The sequence below is a fragment of the Argiope bruennichi genome, chromosome 11 (assembly GCF_947563725.1).
Source record: "Argiope bruennichi chromosome 11, qqArgBrue1.1, whole genome shotgun sequence".
Taxonomy (NCBI): Eukaryota; Metazoa; Arthropoda; class Arachnida; order Araneae; family Araneidae; genus Argiope; species Argiope bruennichi.
In genome coordinates, this window is record NC_079161.1 from 11303643 (window position 1) to 11331384 (window position 27742).

At 33.0% G+C, this 27742-nt stretch overlaps 1 protein-coding gene across 2 annotated transcripts in view; it reads left to right on the top strand.

Annotated features, from left to right (window-relative positions):
* The first annotated feature begins 259 nt into the window (after positions 1–259).
* The window catches only part of LOC129957571 (uncharacterized), a 356141-nt gene continuing 328658 nt past the window's right edge, over positions 260–27742 (top strand). The window contains exons 1-5 of one of the 2 annotated variants that reach the window (XR_008782781.1): positions 260–349; positions 3190–3418; positions 6244–6547; positions 7022–7128; positions 9945–10259. Coding sequence is in view for 1 of the 2 variants with exons in the window: in XM_056069934.1 (XP_055925909.1) it covers positions 7074–7128 (55 nt within the window). In the remaining variant the exon portion in view is untranslated. Of the gene's footprint in view, positions 350–3189; positions 3419–6243; positions 6548–7021; positions 7129–9944; positions 10260–27742 lie in introns of those variants that run through there. The other variant, XM_056069934.1, reaches the window with a different exon arrangement.

Here is a 27742-nt window from a genome sequence, read left to right on the forward strand (position 1 = left end):
AGCAAAGAGTATAACATTATTTCTCTTTTAATTTAGTCTTCAAAGTACTTCGTGTGCATACCGTAAATTCATCTCTTAAGTTTTCTCATTTGGCGACGTTTATCTGAGCCAAAGTCGGCTTTTAAATATGAGAAAGGAATGTAAAGTATTAAGAAGGGTGATAAGTTAAAGTAAGTGGCTGCTTTATTCGTCCAGGGTTGCCGGTATTTTATAAAAAATTCTGAACCTTTCATTTTCGTCATTATTTCTAAACTGACAATGATTTGAATGATGTGTTCTTTTGTGATTAATTTATTGAGAATTTTTCTTGATATTTTGCTAAAGTTTAAAGATGGTTCATTCTGTAAATGTAAGTACAGATTTTTTCCCTTTTATTTAATCTCTGTTTAAAATAAAGGCGATTCTAAATTATTATTTCTCTTTAGAATTGATGAAATTAGATTTAATTTGTATTTAGGCTTAAGAATTTCGTATGTAGTTATATATTTCAGATGAAATGTTTTACAAATATATTCTTTGAATTTAAAGAATTTCATGTAAGAATATCATGTATTTTTAAAATGTTTTCCTCTTTTATTTATTCTCTGTTTAACATAAAGGTGGTTAAAAAAATTTTTTTTTCACTGTCGAATTGTTGAATTTAATTTGTATTTAGGCTTAAGTATTTCTATGAGATTATATATTTCAGATGGACTATTTTACATTATTCCTCGAATTTAAAGTATTTTTTAACGTAATTATTTAGTGAAGAAACATGTATTTAAACTAATTCGAGTTCATAAATGAAAAATTTAGTATATAGTTTAGAATTGAAAATTGTTCCGAACGCAATTTTCTAATATGACCTGTAGTTAAAAATATATTTATTGTTTTTAGAAAAATGTAGCATTTTCATTTTTTCTGCAAAAGCAGCTTCATTTCAAAATGTTTTGAAATTTGTTTGTTTTAGCATATCTTCGTGCGTTGATGTTCAGCCCTTAAAAAGAAAGAAAATACTTGTCTTAAGAATTGTATTGTTTTTTGAAAGAATGTTGATGGATATTTTCTTAAGAAAAGATGCAAGTTCCTGAAAAATGGTGTTTAAGTTGAGAAAGTTTTGCGCCTTTTGAGGAAAGTCGGTTTTTCTCGTAAGTTCATGAAAAAACTGCTTGCTATGTTGCATAAACATTATTAGTCTGTTATTATTTTAACATGGCGCTTCCATGATTTAGAGGAAGACAGGCGAATTCCGTGCACTTATGAGAATTTAGTAATAGATACAGTGTCTCACAAAAGTGATGGGACACTTGTGTTTTACAAAACGAAACTGTAATAAAATAAACATGTACAAAAAATTTTTGGGTGTGTTTCATATTTAAAGTTAGTAACAATTATTACATAATATACATTTTGTCAAAATATTAAAATATTAATTTAATAAATACAATTGTTTAGAACGAAGCAAAAAATGGCTCACATAAGTGATGGGACACTTACTTTTCCATCAAATATTTATCCAAAAATTTTACATTTTAAAAGGTTTTAATATTTTGTTAGATTTCCTTTCACTTTTAAAACATGATTTAATCTTCTTGGGATGGATTCGACTCATTTTTTTGTGATTTCTGGAGTGATTTTACCCCATTCTTCTTGAAGCATCGAATTTAATTGTTTTGAAGAAATAGTGTTTGCGAATTCTTGATTCCAATTCTTGCCAAATATTCTCTATGGAATTTAAGCCTGGAGATTGTGGTTGTGTTTTTATTATTTCAGGACAATTATACAGCAGCCAGAGTCTAACGTTCAAAGCAGTGTGCTGGGGTCATTGTCCTGGTAGAATTTAAAATCGTTATGAAGGTTCAATATTTGTGCTGAAGATTTCAAATTTTGCTTTAAAATGTCAATATGCTTGCACTGATCCATTATACTGTCAATAAAAACAAGATTACCAACTCCAGCGGACGACATACACCCCCATACCATAACTCCTCCTCCACCATGTTTTACTATTGGCACCAAGTTCTGTTTGCGAAATTCTTCCTTGGGTTTTCTCCACACCAAGATTCTAACGTCAGAACCAAATATATTAAATTTACTCTCATCAGCAAATATAACTTTATTCCAGTAATAAGAATTCTTATTTATGTTGGATTTTGCATAAGCTAGTCTGAGTTTTCTATTCTTTTCACTTACGGAGAATTTTTTCCTGGCTACTCTACCGTAATATCCAGCAGATCAAATTACCCTTCTAATAGTCTCAGGATTAACAATTATTCCATATAATGCTTGTAAATCAGCAGCAACTTTAGGAGCACTCTTTCTTGGATTTTTTTTTAAATATTTCAAACGATAATTCGCTTTATTCCATTGGATAGCTTTGATGGTCGGCCACGTTTTTTTTTTATCCTGAATAATATGATTCTTTTTATATCGTTTAATGATATAGAAAACTGTTGAATGACTCAAGTTAACTGTTTCAGCAATTTTTCTAATAGATTTTCCACGTTCAATATGCAAATTAATAACTAATTTTCGAATTTCAGGCGAAGTTTCTTTTCGTTTAGCATTCATGGCTGCACAGAGCTAAAAAACACAAATTCCAAAACAAACTGGAGAGAAATACTGCAGACGATTTTATAAATTATTGCCAATTGCTTTTGAGTAAAAATAAAACCACCAAAAATATTTTTATTGCTTATTTCAGACGATTTTTGTTGCATATCGAATGGTGCCCCATCACTTATGTGAGCCATTTTTTGCTCCGTTCTAAACAATTGTATTTTTATTAAATTAATATTTTAATATTTTGACAAAATGTATGTTATGTAATAATTGTTACTCAATTTAAGTATGAAATACACCCACAAAAAATTTGTACATGTTTTTTTAATTTATTTTATTACAGTTTCCTTTTGTAAAGCACAAGTGTCCCATCACTTTTGTGAGACTCTGTATATTCTGAATAATAAGAAATAAATTCTTACGAAAAAGCTGCTGGCTTCATATGTTCAAAAAATTAAAGGAATTTCAAATACTAAAGTCTTTTCAAATAAATAAATGTATTGTCATAGGGTTAAAAAATAGTTTATTCTAATGGGAAAATAACGGACCTGAAAATATTTGCATGTTAAATTGTTTCATTGCTTTGAAAAAGTTTTATCTTTAGAACTAAAATTTGGAAATTATAAAGAAAACGATTTTTTTTTTCAGTATCCCGTAATGCTCTAATGCAAACGAAAAATTAGATGACGTTATTTGCATCACATGACTGCCTACACGATAAATCATATCCCGCGTTTTTTGCTATTGGAAACATCTGCGCACGGAATCATCACTTCGCTCTCTCATGCGTCTTCGAATTCTTCATATTTCTGATCTGAAAACGATTTGGATTCTATCGTTATTCTGCTAAATTCTAAGGATGGTTTATTCTATAAATGTAAGTGCATATTTTTTCGATTTATTTATTCTCGGGTTAAAATAAGGATGGTTCTAAATTATCTTTTTCAATTCGAACTAACAAAAATTAATCTAATTTGTATTGTAATGCGTATTCGATGGTGCTATTCCATTGTTATCCTGCTAAATTCTCAAGATGGTTTATTCTGTAATATAAGTGCTACGAGTAATATAAGATATAATACAAGTGCAGATTTTTTCTTTTTATTAATCTCGTCTTAAAACAATGGTGTTCTCAATTCTTTTTCTACTTGAACTAACAAAAATTAATCTAATTTGTATTGTAATGCGTATTCGATGGTGCTATTCCATTGTTATCCTGCTAAATTCTCAAGATGGTTTATTCTGTAATATAAGTGCTACGAGTAATATAAGATATAATACAAGTGCAGATTTTTTCTTTTTATTAATCTCGTCTTAAAACAATGGTGTTCTCAATTCTTTTTCTACTTGAACTAACAAAAATTAATCTAATTTGTATTGTAATGCGTATTCGATGGTGCTATTCCATTGTTATCCTGCTAAATTCTCAAGATGGTTTATTCTGTAATATAAGTGCTACGAGTAATATAAGATATAATACAAGTGCAGATTTTTTCTTTTTATTAATCTCGTCTTAAAACAATGGTGTTCTCAATTCTTTTTCTACTTGAACTAACAAAAATTAATCGAATTTATATTAATTGAATTTGCTTTGGATGGCGTGTTATACCATTGTTATCCTGCTAAATTCTAAAAATATTTTATTCTATAAGTGCAGATTTTTTCCTTTTATTTATTCTCGGTTTAAAATAAAGTGGTTCTAAATTCTTTTTCAATTCGAACTGATAGAATTAATCTAATTTGTATTTATGCATGAAAATTGTGCATTGTACGCCAGACGAAACAAAGAAACAATATGCAATTTGAGAAATAGCTTCACAAACTGTTTCTGAAATTCAACGTTTTTTATGATTTTTGTGCAAGCATATCGTGCATGGTTTGGAAGTAATTATTCAATGAAGAAACATGTTGAATTATACTTTAGTGTGCCCCCGTAATTGTCGACAACATGGTAACCCAACGAAACGATCTTATAGCAACCCTAATTCTGTTTTGTATATTACTTTTTATAGCGGTTGGATTGCAACTATTTTGTGAAAAATGTTGAATTAAAAATAATAAAAATATTTCAATTAAAAATTTTAATTTAGTTCTGTATTTTTTTTATTGCTAATAAGACACTTTAATGTTTTTAATGTGAATAAGAACTGAAAATATTTATTCTTTTGCAATACTTAACTGTCAGTATGCGTTTTTAAAATCGTCTGAGTTAGTTTAAAAATCTTCTGCTGTGGAATTCCTTGCGCTATTCGTAATTCTTTTTCTGATCTGTCGGTTTCCTTGATAATTCGTTTTGTCGCTAATTGTTCAAGAACGGGTGTCTGGTGAATGGGATGGCAGGGAATATTTTGAACCTGCAGAATGGATGAAGGGTGAGTGGAATATATTTTTTTACGAATTGATGGAAGTTCGGAAAAGTATGCTTGTTCGAAATTTTGTATGGTGAATGGTTTGGCTGCTTTTTCTTCCGATCTTTCTTTTGCTTTGATTATGCACTGTTCCTGTTATCTACATAAGCTTAAAGTTCAGTGTGCTTCTCTTATGGAAAATATTTCATGTATCGCGCATAATTTTTATAAAATTTAAAAATATCTGAGATAAATCATTTTTGATACGGAATAATATATTGCACCAATCTTCATGTTGCGCGTCGGAATTTTTATTCATTCACCGGATTTCACTTTAATTGATAAATTGATTAAAAATATTATTATATTAATGGAATATGCCATACCTGATAATACTTGCAACTGAAATTGTATTCTTGCTTTATAAAAGTTTTATCTTAACTAGAATTCCGAAATTATAAAAAAAAGCGGAGTTTTTTTTATTTTTGATTTCCCAATAATCTATAATGTTCTAATGTAGGAGTGGACATCAAGTCGATCAACCGGTGGACCACCAAGCTATTTTGGTGGTCTCCTTTACTAAGACTTAAGATGCTCATACTAAAACATTTATGGAACACTGACGAAAAGTTTCAAAAATATTTCCGAGGAGTTGTTTATAAACTGAGAAACGGTGAATAAAGAAAAAATTGAATAAATAATAAAACTTCAGTCCGAATTCGAGGGACATTTTCAAGAATTTACTAAACTAAAACAAATTGTTAAATTCATGCATTACCAATTTTGCATTGTTGATGCAGAAGAAGTAACTGAAAATATAAATTATATATTCTCTTGAGGGAAATGAAGTTCTACTCCTTCAAAGTGACGTAATTTTAAAAATGCATAATTCAGAACACAAGAATAACTTTTGAAATCTAATGGACAATATAGTATCCTAATTTTTTAATTTTATTTAATTTATTTTTTGAAAATTGCATATTATTTAACATTCTTTGGCTCTACCTACCTGTGTGAATCTGCATTTTCAACGCTGAATATAATTAATATAACACGTCGTTCCCCTTTCACAGACGATCTCTTAGAATCCATTGCAAGATTAGCAGTTAGTTAATTATATACCGAGATATTCAAGATTGGGGGACAGTATGCAGACTAAGTCTTCTACTAACTATAACTACAAGAACTAACTTTAGATGAAAATGATTTGTTTTTAATGGATTTTGAATTGTTTGATATTAAATGCAACATTTGATATTATATTTGTTATTATGCTTGTAGTTATGTAAATAAGTACATATTCCGTATTTATTATTAAGTTGTAATGAATGCTGTAATCTTTTTGTTTTTATAGCTCACCGTACCTACGCCACTGGGTGGACCACAACGCCTAGAAAAAAAAGTTGGAAGTAGTCCATATTCTGGATAAGCTTTGTGTTCTAATGCAAACGAGAAATTAAATGACTACACATTATTTCTTCCATCTGTATTCGATAGATCCTATACCGTACTTTCTACTACCGAAAACATCTCTGCACGAAATTGCTCCGCTGTTCCCTGCATCTTCGAATTCTGTCACATTTCTAAATTGGAAAAACGATTTGGATAGTGTTATTCCATTGTTATCCTACTAAATTCTAAAGATGCATTCTATAAATGTGAGTGCAATTTTATCCCTTTTACTTATTTTCATTAAAAAAAATTAGGTTGGCTCTATATTATCTTTTTAAATTTAAACTGACAAAATTAATTTATATTTATGCATAAAAATTCTGCATCACCTTGCAAATGCCCAACGAAACAAAGAAACAATTTCAGAAATAGTTTCACAATCTGTTTCTGAAATGTAACATATTTCATGATTTTTGTACAAACATATTGTATGTGTTTTGGAAGTAATTATTCAATGAAGGAACATACATATTTAAAGGATTTTGGATTTATAAATGAAAGTTTTAGCAAGTGTATGTATTTTATAATTAGATTAATAAACCTTTAAAAGTATATTAAGACTTTTAAGTATATAGTTTGTTATAAATCAATTTAAATAACCCTATGATTAAAATTCTTCCACTTTCGTAAAATTTGTAGTTCTTTTAAAAATGACTTTGACAATTTTTTTTTTTTTCTAGATCCTACAGCCACAAATGAACTCTCCAGTTCGTGAAGAAAATATTTCTCCACATGCTTCAGGAAGAGACCACCTCCTCTCCTACCTACTGTGTCCTATTCAACACCAGTAAGCTAACAACTTTTAATATGCTTATAGGGTTACTGCTTGACACAGAATGAAAAAATAGTTTTAAATGCTTTACAAGGCAGAATCAGATTGAAAGCTATCAAATCTTACAAGAAATTCTCTTTGGTATTAGTAGTTGACTACTAAAAAAAAGTTTTTAATCAATAAGTTAAGATCTTAACAACTTTCTGCAATAAATTCATAATATATTCCACAATAGTTATTTTTTCACTGTTAAAAATTTAATTAGTATTTTATTGATGCCATTTTAATTATATGCAGCATTTTTGTTAATTTTAATAAATTTCGGAAATATCTTTAAGCAATTAAAATTTTTTTAATATATGGATGCTAAAACTTTTTTTCTTTTTACACTTAAAAGTACTTTTTATGTGTAAAAAGATAACATTTCCGTAATTAAAAATAAATTTAAAAAATGTAAATATTAAGATTTGAATTTTTCTAAACTTATCTTGCCACAGTACAATTTAAACAATTATTGCAAAATATTATTTATAATATTGAAGTATCAGGTTATTTTTTTTAACAAAAAACAAAGTTCTGTAGTTTATTAATATTGAATAAATACTTTTGATTGACAAAATTTTCATTTGTCATTTTCACTAGCTTCCTTTAATGAACATGTTTCAGCTAATTATATTTAAAAAAAAAGGTGTACAATTGCGATCTATTTTCTTAGTTTTGCTATCTTTTCAGAAAATGTATCAAATTAAATAATTTAACATCTGCTTTCAGCAAGTCCCTCTTATTATCCAGTTCTTTCTTTGCATCCATTTTTTTGTACTAACTTTATGAAGCCATAAAAAAATGACTTATAATTCAACAAATCGATTTGAACCAAACGAGCAGCATCGTACCGAAACACATCCGCAACCGACTGATTAAGGAATAATGATGAAAATTTGCGACTTCCAGTTAATGTTTTATTTTTTAAAAAAGCTTTAGAAATGAGATGAGCATAAATGAAAGGTTTAAACTGTATTAGGATAAAATTATATACTAACATGTATCATATGTTTAATTGGAAATATAATTTACACTTTGCTAAGATATTTGTATTATGTGTAAATGTATCGAGTCTGTTGCGTCTTGCGTCTATTGAAATGACAAACCAAAAATACATTTTTATGTTGGTGTAGCAATTGTTTATTCATTGGGAACGTGGGTAAACTTTGACTTATAAACGACTACAAAAATGTGCCTTCTATTTTTGATATACTAATTGAAAATTATGTATTTGTGAGCAGTGAATTCTTATTTTGTATGAATTGTATATGAATATTTATATCAGTCATGAAATTCGGCGAATCTCTGCATGACAAAATTAAATTGCATTTATTAATTAAATCACACAAATTCATTTTTATAAAGCCGTTTTGAAAATGCTAAATTTTTATTCAGTACTTTTGGTGAAAATTTACTATTTTCAGTGAATTTGTTGGAGAGAAAGACAAAATATTGGTTTATTTTTATATAAAATCAACTTAATTCCATGTCTTAGTGCCGAGGTGCCAGATTCTTAGTCCATAGCCAATATGTTAAATTTCAAGAAACAAGTTTTGTTAAAAAGATTTCATTAAATAATTATAAACTTTTGCTACGCATAATTTTTGATAATGAAACAGCATTTGTCAGTGTCTGAGACGGATTTTGATAAATTGAGACCACAGGTGCTAAATTATTCTGAGATCTTCCCCTTTTTCTGTAAATTGTAATGATTAGAAACTAATGGGAATTAAACTTATTTATGTTCAAAATTCATCTTTAATCTTTGATATAATCGGGGAATGATTTATTTCTGGCTATGAGTATTCTCTAAATGGGGCATATTTTGGGAATTTTCTTTATTTTTCTTTGTTATCCTCTAGATGTCGAATCTGTACATAATCTTGTAAATAGAGTTAAACCAAATTAGAAGACAGTATTCAAGAGAGGAGGAATATCTGAATTTCAGTTATAAGGCTGTAAGGGTTGGTAACGCATGTGCAGTTATTTTCACTTATACAACAAATTGATTTCAAATAAATTTTTAAGCACACACTTCGGCCACCACATCAAAGGAGGGCCCCCAAATCGAATAGAAAGTTTATTTTACGTTTCCTTCTTTAATGAAATTTTAACATTGCTTTTCAAAGACAAAAGTCAAAGGGGGCCCCCAAAGAAGTTTTGCCCCAGGCCCCAATTAGGTTAAGTTTGGTCCTTGCATTTCAGTCATTTCTTTAATGTATTATGGATGCTGCATAACAATATATATATTTTCCTATACATTCTCCTATTTTTACTTCAGGTGTTGCCCTAGTCATCTTTCTTCGGTTCAAAATTACGTTCCAAAATAGCCCTAGTGTTGCTTTAAAATAGGACGGTAACTAATTTCAGCGTGCCTGAAGGGACCACTAATGCTTTACTCTAATGTTATGAAAGCGCTTTCTAATGTCCTTTGCTACAATTCAATTCTCAAGAATGGATACTGCATGCAGATACCCTGCAATTGAAGGGATGATGGGAAGCGTTTATAACATATTTTTAATTATGTGTTTTTAGGAAGTTTTTCCAGTACTGAACCCCCCCCCCTCCCTCATTGTATTAAATATTTTATTCACTTTGATATTGTGTGAACTTATTAAAAATACTTGCAGCTCATTCACTTTCTTAAAGTACCAGTATATTGCTACATGCCTGTCTGTGCAAATTTTAGTTTATATATTTTAAATTTGATTTTTTTTTAGAAATGAGATTATGCATTTTATTCTTGTCTCTGAAATCTGTACTAAGTTTCTGAACTTTTTAATTTTCAGCAGCCTGAAGATAATGCTGATGTCTCCAGCAGAACCCAGGTTGAATCGGCTGCAAGGGATCGGATTAACGAAAAAGTTTAAAACGCGTCCACTTCTTGTCGAATTCCAAGGACTCTCTTCGATTGAAGAATGAGAGCTGGCGTGGAATGGGAGTGTCCGGACGGGTTAGGCATTCATTTGAATGCGATGCCGGTACCGAATTAGAATGAGGAGTCAGTGGTTGATCCAGGTGTACACATCTGCCAATTATAAAGTTTGTAATGCTAGGTGTGTAAAACAGTTGTGGACCGAGACATAAATCTATTTGAGAAACAATGGATCTTGAGATATCAATGGTTTTTGAAAAAGATGGTGACATTAGTTTGAGGTACATGTTGGATTTTGCGATACATTCTACTGGTATTTAGTTAAGACATAGTTCAGATATGAGGTAACAATTGACAAAATCGATGAAATTTGGCGAATGTAGTTGAATTTGATTTTGTTGATATTTGAAGTGTAAAGATTTTGGGACATTCTGTAATAGCATTTGAGAAACATAATGGATGTTGAGATGCCATAATGGTATTTGAAAAAGGTGATGACATTAGTTTGAGGCTGATGTTGGAATTTGCGATACATTCTACTGGTATTTAGTTAAGGCATATGATATTTGAGACATGAGGTAACAATTGACAAATCTGATGAAATTTGGCGAATGTTGTTGAATTTGCGATTTGTAGGCAGTTGAAATACAAAGAGTTTGTGACATATCATAATTATATTTGAGAAACACTACACCTTCGGGGGGGGGCACATCTTCAGGTATGACGGGCTTCACGAATCTGTGGTGTCCTTGTGATCTGGTCTGCCTTCCAGATTTTCCTCCCCTCGGTCTGCTGTTTTTCTCCCTTCCCTTGGCGGTAAGCGTGGAAGCCAGCTTCCCATGAGAAGTTGTCGCCGCTCAGTTTGCTTTCTGCTTTTCATGGACAGCCAAAACCCCCACATGTTGGCCGTACTTGGCGACCATTTGGATGGGTGGTGCATTGTTGTCTCTAGTGTATCGGCCTATAGCTAGCTACGAGTGGTTTGTCAGCTAGGTATCAAGCGAAGGGGTCGCTTCTTGGGCTTTGCGTTAACGATGGTCGCTGTCCCTGGGGGTTCCCTTACCGGAATACTCAGCCACCATCTTCAGAATTACTAATTTACTGACGAGTTGATGGTCATTTTCTGTCCCCTGCAGCGGAATTTCATTATTGCGATAGCATGAGTGCTTTGGAAATGCAGTCTAACTATAATAATCGGATGCACGAAATCGTTACCTGCGTTTTATTCATTTTGAACTCGCTGCAAAAAAAAGGGAGTGTTAACATTTTTTTTTTTGGGGGGGGGGGGGAGGGCGAGGTTCCAAGTTACATTGGTATTTCAGGTAATGAAAATGCAGATTCGGTTGCTAAATCTGCGACGGCTTTTATGAAGGCTGGTCTACCGTTTTGTATTATTAAGATGACATTCTCCTACCACATATTTTTTTCCTGGCTGAAGGAATGGGATCTGCATAACCACAATAAGCTACACTCCATAAAATATATCACTGGTTTTGCCTCGTCTCCGTATGGGAGACACTCGATACACTCATAAGACATCTCATTTTCGGGGAGAAAACACCAGTGTGTCCTGCATGCCATGTTGATTTTATTCGTTAGATTATTTTGGATTTTTTTTTCATGGATTTAATTTAACGAATAATTGTATTGATTGTGATTATTACGTTTTTCTCCATGACCTCTATGCTACTTTCAAACGTTTTCGTTCTTTACGTTGATTCCCCCTTCAAAAGCCGCCAATCTCTATAGCAATCCAAAAATTTGTTTTATAGTATAATTTTCGTCTAGATCCGGGCTCTCCAATGGATGAAATTGTCTTTCTATCTCAAAGTGTGGATGCATACGGTCTCCGAAAAAATGCGCTATTATCCTTCGAAAAACTGCGATCGTTATTTTTGGTGCTTCCGGGTCTCTCCGTAAATTGAAAGTGCAACCTGTGGAAGTAGTAATGGTTGAGTTGAAGCCTGGACTGGTTGGGGTGGCTGTGGTGGTATAGTATTTGATTTTTCATTAAAGAATAATGGAGAGCAATTTATCTCGAAGTATTTGAAAAAACTGATAAATTCACAAACGATTTTTCTTAAATTGATTCTCTTCAATTCAGCGAAATGTTTATAAATACAAAGAAAATTATTTGAAGATATTATTGACCCCCTCCTTATTTATAAAATAAGGCAGTTTTCCTATTACTATTTGTTTATTTTTTTCTGGACGTGGCAATGTATATCTTGAATGTTAATATATATTTTAAATATTTCTTTTATATATTTTCTTCTTTTTCTGGGGACCGTAACATTTTTTTCGTCGGCACAGAATTTATCTTATCGAGAATTCTTTTGGCGAAGCAGAGATATATTTAAAATTATATATATATATATATATATATATATATATATATATATTATATGAAAATACATGCGTACGTTGGCGAATTTAACGTCTCTGTCCATTACCGTTTATCTGCTTTCAAAAGCAGCCAATATTCTGTACAAGTTCGAATATTTCCTTAATAATATCTCTATTTTCTTCCATATCCGGCTCTCCAGGGTGGGTAAACCTTTTTCTGGATGCGTACTGTCCCAGAGGAATTGCCCCGGGTGTAGACGGGATTACCTTAAACATGCTTCGCAATTTAGATGAAACCTCCATTTTGTATGTCCTTCATTTTTTTTTTTGACAGAATCTGGAGTGAGCAAACTTTTCCTGGACAATGGTTTGAAGCCATTGTTGATGCGTATCCTTAAACCTGGGAAGGTTCCTACTAATCCCTCAAACTATAGGCCAATTTCTTTAACTAGTTGTCTTTGTAAAACGCTCGAACACGTGGTAAATGCTCGTTTACTCTATGAACTGGGGAAAAACGGGTATATTTCACCTTTCCAAAGTAGTTTCCGTGGAGGACGTTCTACCAGTGACAACTTAATTATGCTTGAATCTCAAATTCGCAATTCATTCGTCCGGAGAAACGTTCCAGTTCCTATAATCTTTGATATAGAAAACGTGACTGTATTCTCCGAGCTTTAGGTGATTTTAGTTTTAAAGGTAACTTGCCAGTTTTAAATTTTTTTCAATTTCGTACATTTCGAATGGCTATTGGGAAGCGTTTTGAGTGTCGCCCTTTTTATTCTCTATATAAAACAAATGCTTGATGTTTTACCATCATCGGTTTGTGGGACATTATATATGAAGATATACAAGTCTCCAGTCAGGGCTGTAACATGACTTCAATAGAACAACTTCAGAAATATGTTAAACTTATTCCATGGTGTGATGAAACTGGGTACACTCTGTTCCCTGAAAAGAGTTGCTGCGTACACTTTTGTCGGAAGGGAGGCTCTGATATTCTAGTCTTTGAAGAGGTACATTTCTCCTGGGTCATATTTGACCCGAAACTTACTTTCCTTTCGCATGTTATTCATTTGCGAAAGATGTGTGAAAAATCCCTCACTATCCTGAAAGTCCTCTCAACTACAAGATAAGGGGGGGGCAGATTGAACATATTTTCTTCGTATCTATGAGTCTGTTATTCTGGCAATCATTGATTATGGTTGCGAAATATATGGTTTAGTTCGTTCTAGTGTTCTCCGCAATTTAGACACAGAAAACAACAATGCTTTGCGTATCTGCTCTGGAGCCTTACGCACATCAGTTCATAGCTTGTACGTGATTTTGAAGTTTGCAAACTCGAAACTACCAATTCTTATTGTTGCTTACCTAGCCACGTTGGCATTGTTGGCAATAAATCTTCCAATGCTGCAGCAAAGACAGCATCCACTTCTCTACAACGAACTATTCCGTACACTGATCTTAAAAATATACATTTAGCAACGTTCTTTATTTATGGAAAGAATTATGGGATTTGCAGATTTCTAATAAGCTGCATTCTCTTCATTCTGACATTACTCTGTGGCCCGTTGTTCCAATGCCCGAATTGGACGTCAAATCGATTCGGCTTCGTATTGGTCATACTCGTCTCGCACATAAATATCTTCTGTTTGATGAGCGATGTTCCACCTGCATGGCATGTCATTCATATTTTATCTGAATGTCCAATTTTTAATCCCCATTGATAACGTTTATTTGGTACATCATTTTGAAGCATTCGTGATTTGCTGGGAGAACATCCTCATCCAAATATTTTTACCTTCTTGAAAGAGATTGGATTTTTCCATCTTATTTAGTTACAAACAATTTTATCTCCATTTTTTATTTTTGCATATTTGGACTTTCTAGAACTTTACTGTATACTTTTTATCTTCAACCAAATGTTTGGCGCAGCATAGCCATATCTTTCTTGTACCACAAAACCTTCACTAACTAGCTTTAGCTCACGTGGTACGGTCTATAGAGAAGGCACCCACACATTTATTAGTAAAGATGTACTAGAGTTTTGAAACTTTGTCTTGAAGAAACGAGAGAACACAATGTCTAAATTGCATCTTTTTTTACTTGTCAATTGAATACTTGATTAAATTAAAATCTCATTCACTAGAAATTGTGCTGTAGTCTTGTGAATTTGAGAAAATGATTTTAAGATATCCTAATACAGAGTTTAAGAGTCGACCGTTAAAAATCACAGTTTCAATACTTTGAAAAAATGTGCAGCAACAATTTTCGAAAACTTGCTTGCAACACTTAACATTCAATCTTAAGTGATAAGGATACATGAATAAAATATATATCGGCAATATCGCTACTTTTCTTAAGGTTATGACATGATTAATATCATTAGACACTGTCCTTGATTAACAATTCAAGCTAGTTTACGCTAAAAAATGCTAATTTTTCAAAACTGAAAATTTACTTAAGCTTTTGTTAAAATTTCAACTGTTTGACTGTACAATCAAGTAGTCAATATTACTGAAAAGTTCTTCACCTTATTCAGTTTTGACAACCAAATACCCAAATTTTGAAAAATCCTTGGATTAAAATATATTTCTTTGAATCATTTTAAGATATATATCCATGTAATTTAACAAAGTAGCCTTGTGAACCGAGTAATATTTAAATTGCATTATTTTATATATGTTCTATTAAAAAAATAAGAATTTCCTTTCTAGATTAGGTATTTAAAAAATAGGTTTTAAGTTGGTTATTCGGAAAGTCTTTGTTCCAGAATATACGAATATGTCAATATACATATCCAGGATATTCCATGCATGTTATAAGTGTCGTTTGTTTACGACTATTGGTTTTCGAATTTTTTTCCCTTAGACTTTTACAATTGAGTTTGTTGCAAAAAATGGAATTCTCATACAGAAATAAAAGTTTCTATCGGTTAACCTTTCTGGATTGGTAATAGTGAAATCTGGAGTAATTAACACCAGAGTGTCGCTTTATTGTTAAAAGATGCTCAGGATATACATGTTCCGCAGATATATCTGCACTCTGACTAGAATATGCAACATTTTCTTTGAAAGTCTATTTAGGAAAATTTTACATCATAAGGAGATGTAATATTAGAAAGAGGACGTTTCAAATGGATTTTGTAAGGATGGAAGCAAGAGACTTGAGTTGCAAAAGAATCTATTTCACATGTGAAGAGTACATTCAACAGCCGGATGATGACTCTATAAGGATATCGCTTATCTTCTCCATTTATATATATTTCCTCTCGCAGATTAATATTGTTACAAAAATTTTTCTGCAACAAAAAACCGTCGATCAATCATAATAACGTAACGTATTTAATCGCTAGTTCAGCAGCTTGCTTGCTGTCTAATCCTCTAAAATCTTTTTCTTGTCGGCGACTCCGACTCCTCTCACACACGACTTCTGACGATCCACACAACTTCTCTCTCAGCTTCAGAGTGCCCGTCTTTTATAGTTCTGGGAGGCGGGGCTAGAATCTTCAGACCAATCAGGGCGTCTCTTGATGGTTCCTACTGGATGGATCATGAAAGTTCTCGAACTTTCCAGCATTTTCCATTTTGTCGCCAAATTCGTCGCCAAGCTCGGCACGCACAGGACAGATCTTACAAAGGTTTTAACGGTTTTTCCCAGGATGACACTATTCGTGCCGGGTAGCAAAATTACAGATTTGTAACAATATAGAATGGGACCTGTTGAAGCTCAATGAAGGAGTGTATCAGTCGATGATTCTATTGAGTTTCCCACCGACCGCAGAGAAGTGCAGAATGCGAATGTAAATATTATAGATTCCTGAACAAATCTCCGTTTATAAATATACTGAAATTTTGGTTGCCTTCAAAAGTCCAAGTTAAAATGAAATGAATTTCGATTTAAATGTTGGTTAATATTGTCAATATAAAAGGGATACGATAGTAAAGAATTGATTATTATGTCAGAAGCGTTGTGTAAATTGGATCAGGACAAGATTACTTTATCGATTAGTCATATTCGTAAGTTGAAATAATTTTATGCGAGTGGATTGGAGAATAATTACGGTACTTCGAATATTGCTTGAGATCCTGTCATTCAAATACGAAATGCACTCATCTCGGTTGTGGATGAATTACGATTTCTGGGAATAATTTTTGATAGAAAACTCGCTTTTCTTCCTTATATTTTAAACCGATGGAAGAAATTTGAGAAATTGTGTCATATATTTTAAAGATAGTCTCTAAAACATCTTGGGGTGCCGATCGGACATCTGCTCCATATTTACGAAGCAGTCGTCATCTTTAGTATGGATTATGCGTGTATAGTGTGGTTCCGACCGTTCCTTCTTGCCTGCGACCATTGGATACACTTCACCATTCTGCGTTAAGTGTTTATTCCGGAGCGTTTCGTACTTCCCCGTAGAGAGCCTCTACGGTATTTGCTACCAGCTACCTCTTGATTTAAGACGCAAAACATTGTCTGCTTGTTATTTCCGCACTATATCTTTCTAATCATCCCAAACAATGTAATGTAAATGCTTCCAGTTAGTCTTCGCAGACTATAGGATGCCAGTCCCTCTCGCATTCTTCCATTTAGTGAGAGAACGAAACTACTTTTGCATGACTTGGGCCTTTCAAATGGTATCATTGAGAATGTAGATTTATTATGCTCCTCCCCCCCCCCGCTGGGATGTCCCAAAATTTTCTTACTGTGAATCCCTTCGCAGGATTTTGATAAATTGTCAAATGATCCAGTTATTTTAAACACCTGTTTTTGCATCATCGCTATCGGCACTATTCTTTGTACCAATTTTCACGGATGGCTTAAAATCGGATGGACATGTCGGTTGCGGCATAATTCTTCCACATAATTCTTATACACTGTACTATCGTTTGCATAATTGCTGCTCAATATTTACTGCTGAATTGACGGCAATTTTCTGTGCCCTTCAGAAAATTTTGCCTTCTCCTCAACTTATCTTTATTATTTATACCGATAGGATGAGTTCTTTGGAGACATTTTCGGAGTAAAGCAATCGGATTCATCCGATTGCGATTAGAATTCTTTTCACTTGGTGAAGCTTTTTATTTCGTCTTTAGTTGGATCCCGAGTTATGCAGGCATTTCTGGGAATGAAGAGGCTGATTCAGCTGCAAAGTCTGCAAACTTTTTTTTGTCTCATGGACTTCCATATTGTGACATTAAGAGATTTCTCACTAAATATATTCATTCAACATGGCAATTGGCATGGGATCTGCAGATCGAGAATAAACTATTCTCAAGCCTGCTATTGATTTCTGGCTTGTTGATGTCAAATCGCCTCCGTTTAGGACACACCCGCTTTACTCCTCATCTCATCTTGGTAGAAAAGATACGAATTTGTTCCACTTATCATTTTACTTTTAGTATGAAACATAATTTAATTGAATGCCCTGATTTTAATGTCCATCGTTGTAATTTTTTCTAATCGTCTTTTCTTAATTTGCATGACTTGGTGGGTGAAAAATACCACCAAATATTTTTACATTTTTCGTTACCTACATTTAACTACTTTTCGTCTGTTTTTCCTTTTATGTTCATTCGGCTCCGCATTGTTCATACCCGCTTCAGCCATAAATGCCTTTTATTTGGTGAACCACGTCCAGCATGTACGACATGCCAGTCAGACAGCCTAAAAGACTGTAACCTAAGCCTTTAATTTACACCACTCAGTCAATTCTTAGAGCAAATTTATAATACTCGTCCAAGGACTATCCGTCCGTTTTATGAGCGCATGAAACCTTTCATTTCAGACACACAACTTTCTGAGGTGAGCATATTGTGCATCGACCGTTTCTGCTTTCCTCCCTGAAATGTACCATCCATTTCTTACATAAACCCATTCATTGGTCTAAAAAAATCGCATTGATGTACACACGCTTCAGCGAATATTCCTTGAGCATCGTGCCCAGTATAATAACTATAAAACAATCTTTACGGATGGTTCAAAAACGATGAATCATGTTGGTTTCGGTGTTATTTTAGATAACACTCCTTATAATTATACTCTCCCTAAATACTGCTCAGTATACACGGAATAAGCAACTGCTATTTTATATGCAGTACAAAATATTTCTTCATCTAACTGTCGTAAATTTTGCATATACACCGACAGCATGAGCGTTTTGCAACAATTGCAAAGTTTTGATTATTCTTGTCATCCGGTTGTTGCACAAATCATGGAGCAACTATCAGTACTGGAGAACAGAATTCGACGTAATTTTCGGCTGGGTACCGAGTCATGTTGGAGTCTATGGTAATGATCTTGCAGATCAAGTTGCAAAATTAGCTTCAGAACCTCTCAATTTTCAAGTTCCCTTTTGTGATGTTTCTGGATATATCAAAAGATATATCTATGGAACGTGGCAAGATTTGGGACGCACAGATTGATAACAAGCTATATATTGTTCATCCAAAAGTAATAATATGTGGTCAGTTTTACCGAACCGATACGCAGATGTAATATTAATTAGTCTTAGCATTGGACACACTAGGTACATGCATAGACATCTTCTGTTTGGTGAACGGGTCCCTCATTGTATGAACTGTGGTGTGGTCAATTCTATTGCTGATATTCTTGCTCAATGTCCCAACTTTACCCCTGATCGCTTAACTCACTTTCATTCGCCCCTCAGGTGCTTACCTACTATAGATGAGTACGGGTGTCCCAATCCCGAGGTACCTAGGCATCTTTACTCCCTTCATGTTCAAACTCCCCTACGCCTTCTGCTTTCTGCTGAGTTTTTCCGTCCCTCGACGGCAAGGGAGGGAGCTCGGCATGAGAAGCTGTCGCCGCTCTGTTTGCTTCCTGCATCTCATGGACAGCCCAAAACGTTGATCGTTTTTATTTTGTAAAGAGTATTTATGTAAAAGACGAGACTTTTCGAACAGTTTCTCCGTTTTTGGTACAAAAGGCCATCAGTGCCACAATTGGTGAACCAAATTCCATCCACAAGATGCGTTCAGGTGACTTGCTGATAGAGATCAACTCTCGTAAGCAAGCTCATCAATTATAAACTAAAAGCTTTGGCAACTGTAACGGTTCGTGTTACCCCTCACCTGTCATTAAACACTTCATAAGATGAGTGTGAGATATTAAATCTCCCAGTAGATTTAGTCGCTAAGGAATTAAAATCCCAAGGTGTTACCTATGTCCGCCGAATTACGATTAGGTGAGACGGAGAAACAATCGAAGCCAAGCATCACATTCTCACATTTGCCACCTAAATTACCGGAGTACATATATGTAGGGTACATTAAGCGTCCAGTTAGACCCTATATACCGAATCCCTTGAGATGCTTTAAGTGTCAACGCTTTGGGCACTCGAAAGTAAATTGTCGAGGCACTGTAACTTGTGCCCGATGTTCTGAGACAGGAGTGTTCCGCACACGAAAAGTGCGTGAACTGAAAAGGTGAGCATACGTACTCTTCCCGCTCTTGCCCTGGTTTCCAATGCAACAAATTCGGTTTTTCATGTAATTTACCGAGCACCATTTGTATGACGGATTGTTGTCTAGAAATGACTGATGCAAAATTCGCCATATAATCTCTTAACTTTTTACTGTTATCTTTACTCGGCTTGGGAATATCCGAATAAAATGATCTTTTTAGTTAAATGAATTTCCAGGTTTCAGAGTGTGCTCATTTCAAACGCATGTGAATAAATAAGATATAAGCCAAATTAAAATTAAAATAAATATAAAGTTTACAGCCAAAGAATCAAAAAGAAAGATTAAATGAATCCGGCCCGAAGACTTTCTCAAGAGTCACTCTGAGACAAGGATTCAAAAAAGGGATTTTTTTTGTGAGGGGTCTGACTTTTGTCAAACAAACTGACCCCTCGTGACCCGAAAATCCTAGAAAATTGAGGTTTTGGAGATAAAATTAGTATCACGATTAAAGATAATTATACTCAAACAAGTAACAACATTTTCAAAAAAGCAATCCAAATAAGACCACAGCAAATCAAACCACAAAATACATGAAAATAGAACCAAAATAATATAAACAAAAAAGCAAAATACTTACAAATTGAAAGTACAATTCCGAAGAAAACAACTTGGGGTAAAAACTTGCTATTGCAAATGCACTTCGTTAAATTAAACTAAATTTAATTTTTCCGCGTTTAAAGATATATACGCCTACCACGTTTCTTCATAATGCATCGTCAAAGGTTTTTTTTTCTTTAGTTATAGAGAATTTGCAGATTATTTATGGAAAACGGTTCAGAGAAGAGGGATGCATATTTTATTAGCAAGTTGCGCCACTTAATTGGGAGATATTCAGTAAGGAGCAAGCATTCAGTCAGAGGATGCGATTCTTCTCTTTCAAGATGAATTCTTCTTTACATAAAAGATTTTATGAAAGAACTTTTGAGGAATTAAAACGATATTTCATGAATACTAGTAGCATATTTATGACTGCAAAAGCCTTACTCATTTGGATTTTATTTTGTTTCTGGAGAATTTGGTGAGCCTTTTTCTTCAGTGTGGAGAAATGTTTGCTCTTCTGAATTGCAAGAGGCATATTATTTAAAGATTATGTTGATCCCTTATCTGTAAAAAAATAAGGCAATTTTCAGTTTACAATTTCTATGCATCTTTATCGCCCCGTCCAGGAAAAATATTTTGAACGCTATAAAATTTATTGATACTATTTCTTTTATATGTCTTCTTCTCTATCTGGAGACCGTAATATTTTTTTCGAAGTAAACATTCGCGGTAAGATTATTTTTGTACACAATTCTTTTGGCGCAGCACGGAGATTTATTTTCATGTTTTTAGTTTAATGTGTGATTCTGTTGATGGCGATGAGAACGTCTTTGTCAGTTACCTGCCTCCTGCTTTCATACTACGCCAATCTCTGTGCCTGTTCGAAATTTTGTTTCATTGTGTTGCTGTTATTTTCAATGAAGTCAGGGCTCTCCAAATAGGGTAATTGTGTATATTTTTCCTGGACGGTGAAATGAATATTTTGAACGCTATAAAATTTATTTTGATATTATTTCTTTTATATGTCTTCTTCTTTATCAGGGGATTGTAATATTTTTTTCGAAGTGAGCATTCGCGGTAAATTTATTTTTATACACAATTCTTTTGGCGCAACACAGAGATTTATTTTCATGCTTTTAATTTAATGTGTGATTGTGTTGATGGCGATGAGAACGTCGTTGTCCGTTACCTGCCTCCTGCTTTCATACTCCGCCAATCTCTGTGCCTGTTCGAAATTTTGTTTCATTGTGTTGCTGTTATTTTCAATGAAGTCAGGGCTCTCCTAATAGCGTAATTGTGTATATTTTTCCTGGACGGTGAAATGAATATTTTGAACGCTATAAAATTTATTTTGATATTATTTCTTTTATATGTCTTCTTCTCTATCTGGAGACCGTAATATTTTTTCGAAGTGAGCATTGGCGGTAAATTTATTTTTATGGAGAATTCTTTTGGCGCAGCACGGAGATTTATTTTCATGTTTTTAGTTTAATGTGTGATTGTGTTGATGGCGATGAGAACGTCTTTGTCAGTTACCTGCCTCCTGCTTTCATACTCCGCCAATCTCTGTGCCTGTTCGAAATTTTGTTTCATTGTGTTGCTGTTATTTTCAATGAAGTCAGGGCTCTCCAAATAGGGTAATTGTGTATATTTTTCCTGGACGGTGAAAAGAATATTTTGAACGCTATAAAATTTATTTTGATATTTCTTTTATATGTCTTCTTATTTATCAGGGGATTGTAATATTTTTTTCGAAGTGAGCATTCGCGGTAAATTTATTTTTATACACAATTCTTTTGGCGCAGCACAGAGATTTATTTTCATGCTTTTAATTTAATGTGTGATTGTGTTGATGGCGATGAGAACGTCGTTGTCCGTTACCTGCCTCCTGCTTTCATACTCCGCCAATCTCTGTGCCTGTTCGAAATTTTGTTTCATTGTGTTGCTGTTATTTTCAATGAAGTCAGGGCTCTCCTAATAGCGTAATTGTGTATATTTTTCCTGGACGGTGAAATGAATATTTTGAACGCTATAAAATTTATTTGAATATTATTTCTTTTATATATTTTCTTCTCTATCTGGAGACCGTAATATTTTTCCGAACCGAGCATTGGTGGTAAATTTATTTTTATGGAGAATTCTTTTGGCGCAGCGCGGAGATTTATTTTCATGTTTTTAATTTAATGTTTGATTGAGTTGATGGCGATGAGAATGTCTTTGTCAGTTACCTGCCTCCTGCCTTGAAATTCCGCCACTCTCTGTGCCATTTCAAATATCTGTCTTCTGGTATTGCTGTTAGTGTCACTGAAATCCGGGCTTTCCAAAGGTGGTAGTTCTCGTTCGATCTCGAAGTATGGGTATAATCAGCCCCCGACGCATTGCGCCATTACTCTTCTAAATACTGCCACCGTTATTCTGGGTGCTTCTGGGTCTCTCTGTGTAAGAAATGAATTTTTATGAGTATTGAAAATTAAGATTATACAAATAAATATAATAATTGAATATCGTTTGGTTCGGATTTTATATTTTTACTCATTAGTTTGTGCTTTCCTTATCTACTCATGATTACATAAATTTATTCTTTGTGGCATTTTTTATTATCCTCGATTATTTATCTGCGTTCACACCTGCTGAATGGTATTGAAAACTAAAATTTTGAAAAACTGCTTTACTGTATAAAAATAAGCCATGTAGAGAATTCAAGAATTGCAAACCTATTTTGAAGCATTTTTTGTTGTACTTTAACTTTATTTGCTAAAGCATTTTATTTTCAACATTGAACGGGAATCGTTCCTTTTCAATTTTTAAAAACGCGTCAACACATTCGAGAGGCAGTCACCAGTCACTTTGGCAAGAGATTCCAGATTTCGAAAGTTTGTTCTCGCATTAAATTTTTCTATAGCTTTTAATCATTTGGTAAAGAATTGAGAATTCCAAGTTCAGACGAATTACTTTTATATGAATTTTGTTGTTTGTGTTCATTTGAATAGTAGGATTCTTCAGAAAATAATTGTTACTGAAATGTTGGCTAATAAATTCTGCAAGATAATAAAATATGATTGTAGGATCCAACTTCAAAAGTGCATACATAAATGGCTATTAGCTGAATTTCTTTCAGAATTTTGCTTTCATTTATGTTGTGAAAGAGAATCAGATGCCTTTTGAAAATACCATCATTTGTGACGATTCATTCCAAATCGTCTCCTATAAGATTCACCGATTACTTTGGCTATGTTTAATTTAATTTGAATAATTTCAGTAAAGAGCTAGGAATCGGTAAGAGGATGTGATTTTTTTTTTCCTTCAAAAGGAATTGGAATTTCTTTTTATGTAAAAAATTTAAAAAAGCATTTCGATGAATTAAAACAATATTTCATTGATAATAGAACCACCTAAGCAGCACAGTGTTGACTACAAACGCCTTAGTCATTTGGATTTTATTTTGTTTCTGGAGAATTTGGTGAGCCTTTTTCTTCAGTGTGGAGAAATGTTTGCTCTTCTTAATTGCAAGAGGCATATTATTTAAAGATTATGTTGATCCCTTATCTGTAAAAAAATAAGGCAGTTTTCGGTTTACAATTTCTATGCATCTTTTTCCTGGATGGGTCGATAAATATTTTGAACGCTATAAAATTTACTTGGATATAATTTCTTTTATATATTCTTCTTTATCAGGGGACCGTAATTAGCGGTAAATTTATTTTTATACACAATTCTTTTGGCGCAGCACGGAGATTTATTTTCATGCCTTTAATTTAATGTCTGATAGATTTGATGGCGATGAGAACGTCTTTGTCAGTTACCTGCCTCCTGCTTTCATACTCCGCCAATCTCTGTGCCTGTTCGAAATTTTGTTTCATTGTGTTGCTGTTATTTTCATTGAAGTCGGGGCTCTCCAAATAGGGTAATTGTGTATATTTTTCCTGGACTGTGAAATGAATATTTTGAACGCTATAAAATTTATTTTGATATTATTTCTTTTATGTCTTCTTCTTTATCAGGGGATCGTAATATTTCTTTCGAAGTAAATATTCGCGGTAAATTTATTTTTATAAACAATTCTTTTGGCGCAGCACGGAGATTCATTTTCATGTTTTTAGTTTAATGTCTGATGGAGTTGATGGCGATTATTACGTCTTTGTCAGTTACCTGCATTTTGAAAGTGAAACTCCAACCTCAGTGACATTCCGCCACTCTCTGTGCCATTTCAAATATGGTATTGCTATTAGTGTCACTGAAATCCGGGCTCTCCAAAGGTGGTAGTTCTCGTTCGATCTCGAAGTATGGGTATGCTCGATCCCCGACGAATTGCGCCATTACTCTTCTAAATACTACTACCATTATCCTCGGTGCTTTTGGGTCTCTCTTTGTAAGAAATGAATTTTTTATGAGTATGGAAAGTAAAGATTATATAAATAAATATAATAATTGAATATTGTTTGGTTCGCATTTCATATTTTTACACATTGCAGTTTGTGCTTTCCTTATAACCTACTCATGGTTACATAAATTTATTACTTGTGGCATTTTTTGTCCTCGATTATTTATCTGCGTTCACGCCTTCTGAATGTTTGGAAAACTAAAATTTTGACAAACTGGTTTACTATATAAAAATAAGCAATGTAGAGAATTCAAGAATTGCAAACCTATTTTGAAGCATTTTTTGTTCTACTTTAATTTTATTCGCTAAAGAATTTTATTGTGAAAATATTTGACATATAGTTTCTATTTTCAATGAATTGAAAAAAAATTCCATTAAGTTTTTGAATTTAGAAAAATATTCTAATTTTCTTCGTAAACGAAAGTAAATCTATGTTTATCTTTATAATATAGGATTGTTTTAATTCATGATCGCCAATTTTGAAGCGTGCGGAACCTGTTGTACTATTGCAAAACCAAACAAAGCTTCATTTCTAATTTCAATAATTGCTTGCTGGGGGAATATAATACTTCGACCTGTAGTTGGGGTTCTGTCAATATTCAAAGAATTTTGGTTTTCCTTTGTAGTTAAACTAAAAATGACGTTGAAATCTATTAAGAACGAAAAACGGTTTAATACTGATTTGATCCAAGGCAAGACATCAAAGTAATTCGTTTCATTAACACAGTGGTCATGTATCGATTTCCAAGTTTTGAATCTCATAGAATCGTGATTAGAACCAAATATGCATTTTTATGTCCGTTTTCCGTTCGACTAACTGAATTTAAAATTTGAAGAATGTAATTTTTGTAAGAGTATTAATTTCTTTTCCGAAGCAGGTCGATGAAATTTTTACATTTCACGCACACTCGATAATACAAATCAACAGGGTGGCAACTCACTGAAGAATTTCATTCAAAAACATTATGCTCGCATTTCAGAAGAGTTTTACTAAAAATTTTATGCATCAGGGCTGAATGTTTTTTAGGACAGAATGACATCGGGTAGACCGACAAACATTGTACAGAATCCAAAATTTGAGATCGCCTTCAAATTTGGTTCAAAAGGAACACTCTAAATTTCATTTTTGTAAATTGAAGCGATAAAATCGCAAATGTGTTATTCCTAAACTTCGCGAGCTCTTGACTTTTCCTTAACTCGGAGAGCTCTAAACTGCGATTATGTTTCAAGCATTCAAGTTGTATTCTTTGATGGTCATGTTTTCTATTTACTTTCTTTCATATACCAAAAAGTAAAATCTAAAGCAGATCGCTACCTTAAATATTAGAGCAGCGCTACTTGCATCCAAAATCAGAATTCACCTATTTCTGACGGAAACATTGAAAAGCATTGAATTTTTAATTTATTTGTAGTCGCAGAACCAATTCTAGGAACATAAATTGATTATCTCTATTTCAAATAACCTTTAAATTTGAATTGAAGTGCAACTCCGCATCGTTGAAACGAGCTCTATAAACTTTATAAAATGAATAATCTATACTTATAATAAAGCTTAATGTGTGTGTGTGTGTTGGCGCTATACAGGCCAGACCGTTTAACATACAGCTACCAAATTTGGTACATGTATACCTTGGAGGTTGGGAATGTGCACCTGGGGTTTCTTTTTTCGAATTTTTAATTAGAATTTTAATTATTAATTAAAAACTAACTTTCCCGCCAAAAAATCTTCCATTTTTCCCCACCGCCAACTTTTCCGCCAAAAAAATCTTCCATTATCCCCAGCGCCAAACGAGAAAGGCTTCAGTTTTTTTTTTCTCCCAACAGTAATGAGGCTAGGGTTAAAATTTTTCGGCGGATTATTTCAATCGGTTCTGTTTATTTTCTTAATGTTTGGTGCATTTAAAATTAAACATTGTTAATGAATCAATCTTTCAGATTCATTCTGAAGTACTTTTGAATTAAAATAAAACAGAATAAAGGAAATTAAAAATGTCTAATCCGCATAGCGTTACCCCAACTGGCGTAGAAAAAATCACGTATTTGCGTTACGTAACCGGCGAAGAAAATTCACGCATGCGCATTCTGTTCTGATTGTTGCTATGACAACGTTATCAATGGATGATTTAAATTATTTTTGGGTTAGTTGCATGCTTTTGTAAGTAAATTGTATTTATGTTAGTTATATATTTTTTTGTATATGCTTATAGTTTTAAGTACATCGTTTTTTAAGTAGTTTTTTTTAAACCTGTTTTCAACCGTTTATTTTAAACGATTCGTTTTATTTTCTTAGTGTTTGATGCATTTAAATTTAAACATTGTTAATGAATCGATCTGCTCATAATGAATCTAAGAACATTTTGTTGACCAACTCTTGAGATATTACATAAATTTAAAAAGATATACTTTAGTGCCCATAAAGTTTAAACGCTGAGTGCCTCTATTTTCAGTAATCAGATTATAAAAAAATGCTTTGTTTCAGTAAAAAATATTATTATATTAATTGAAGATAAATTCTTTCCACTTTAATTTAAAGCATAAATTCTACGGGTGCTAACAGAAAATGAGAGAGATACATATTACGTTATGACTGAAGGCCTTTATAATATTATGAATGAATTATATGACAATCAAAATTTGAAGTTTTAAAATATTTTAATGAAGAAGCTATTAAATTAGAAATTGCATAAAATATTTAATTATTAAAATTTTAACGAACATTAAGATTGGCGAACCGGCTGGTCACCAAAGGCGGCTAGTAAATAATAAATCGTATGATAGGTTGTACGGAGTTAGGAGTACGGTACAAAGTTAATAAAATTTTTCAGCACTGGACGGGAATTGTTTCTTTTCCCTTTTTAAAAACGCGTCAAGAGATTCGGGAGGCAGGCACTTTGGCAAGAGATTCGAGAGGCAGGCACTTTGGCAATCAGTCTGGCAAGAGATTCCAGTTTTTTTGTT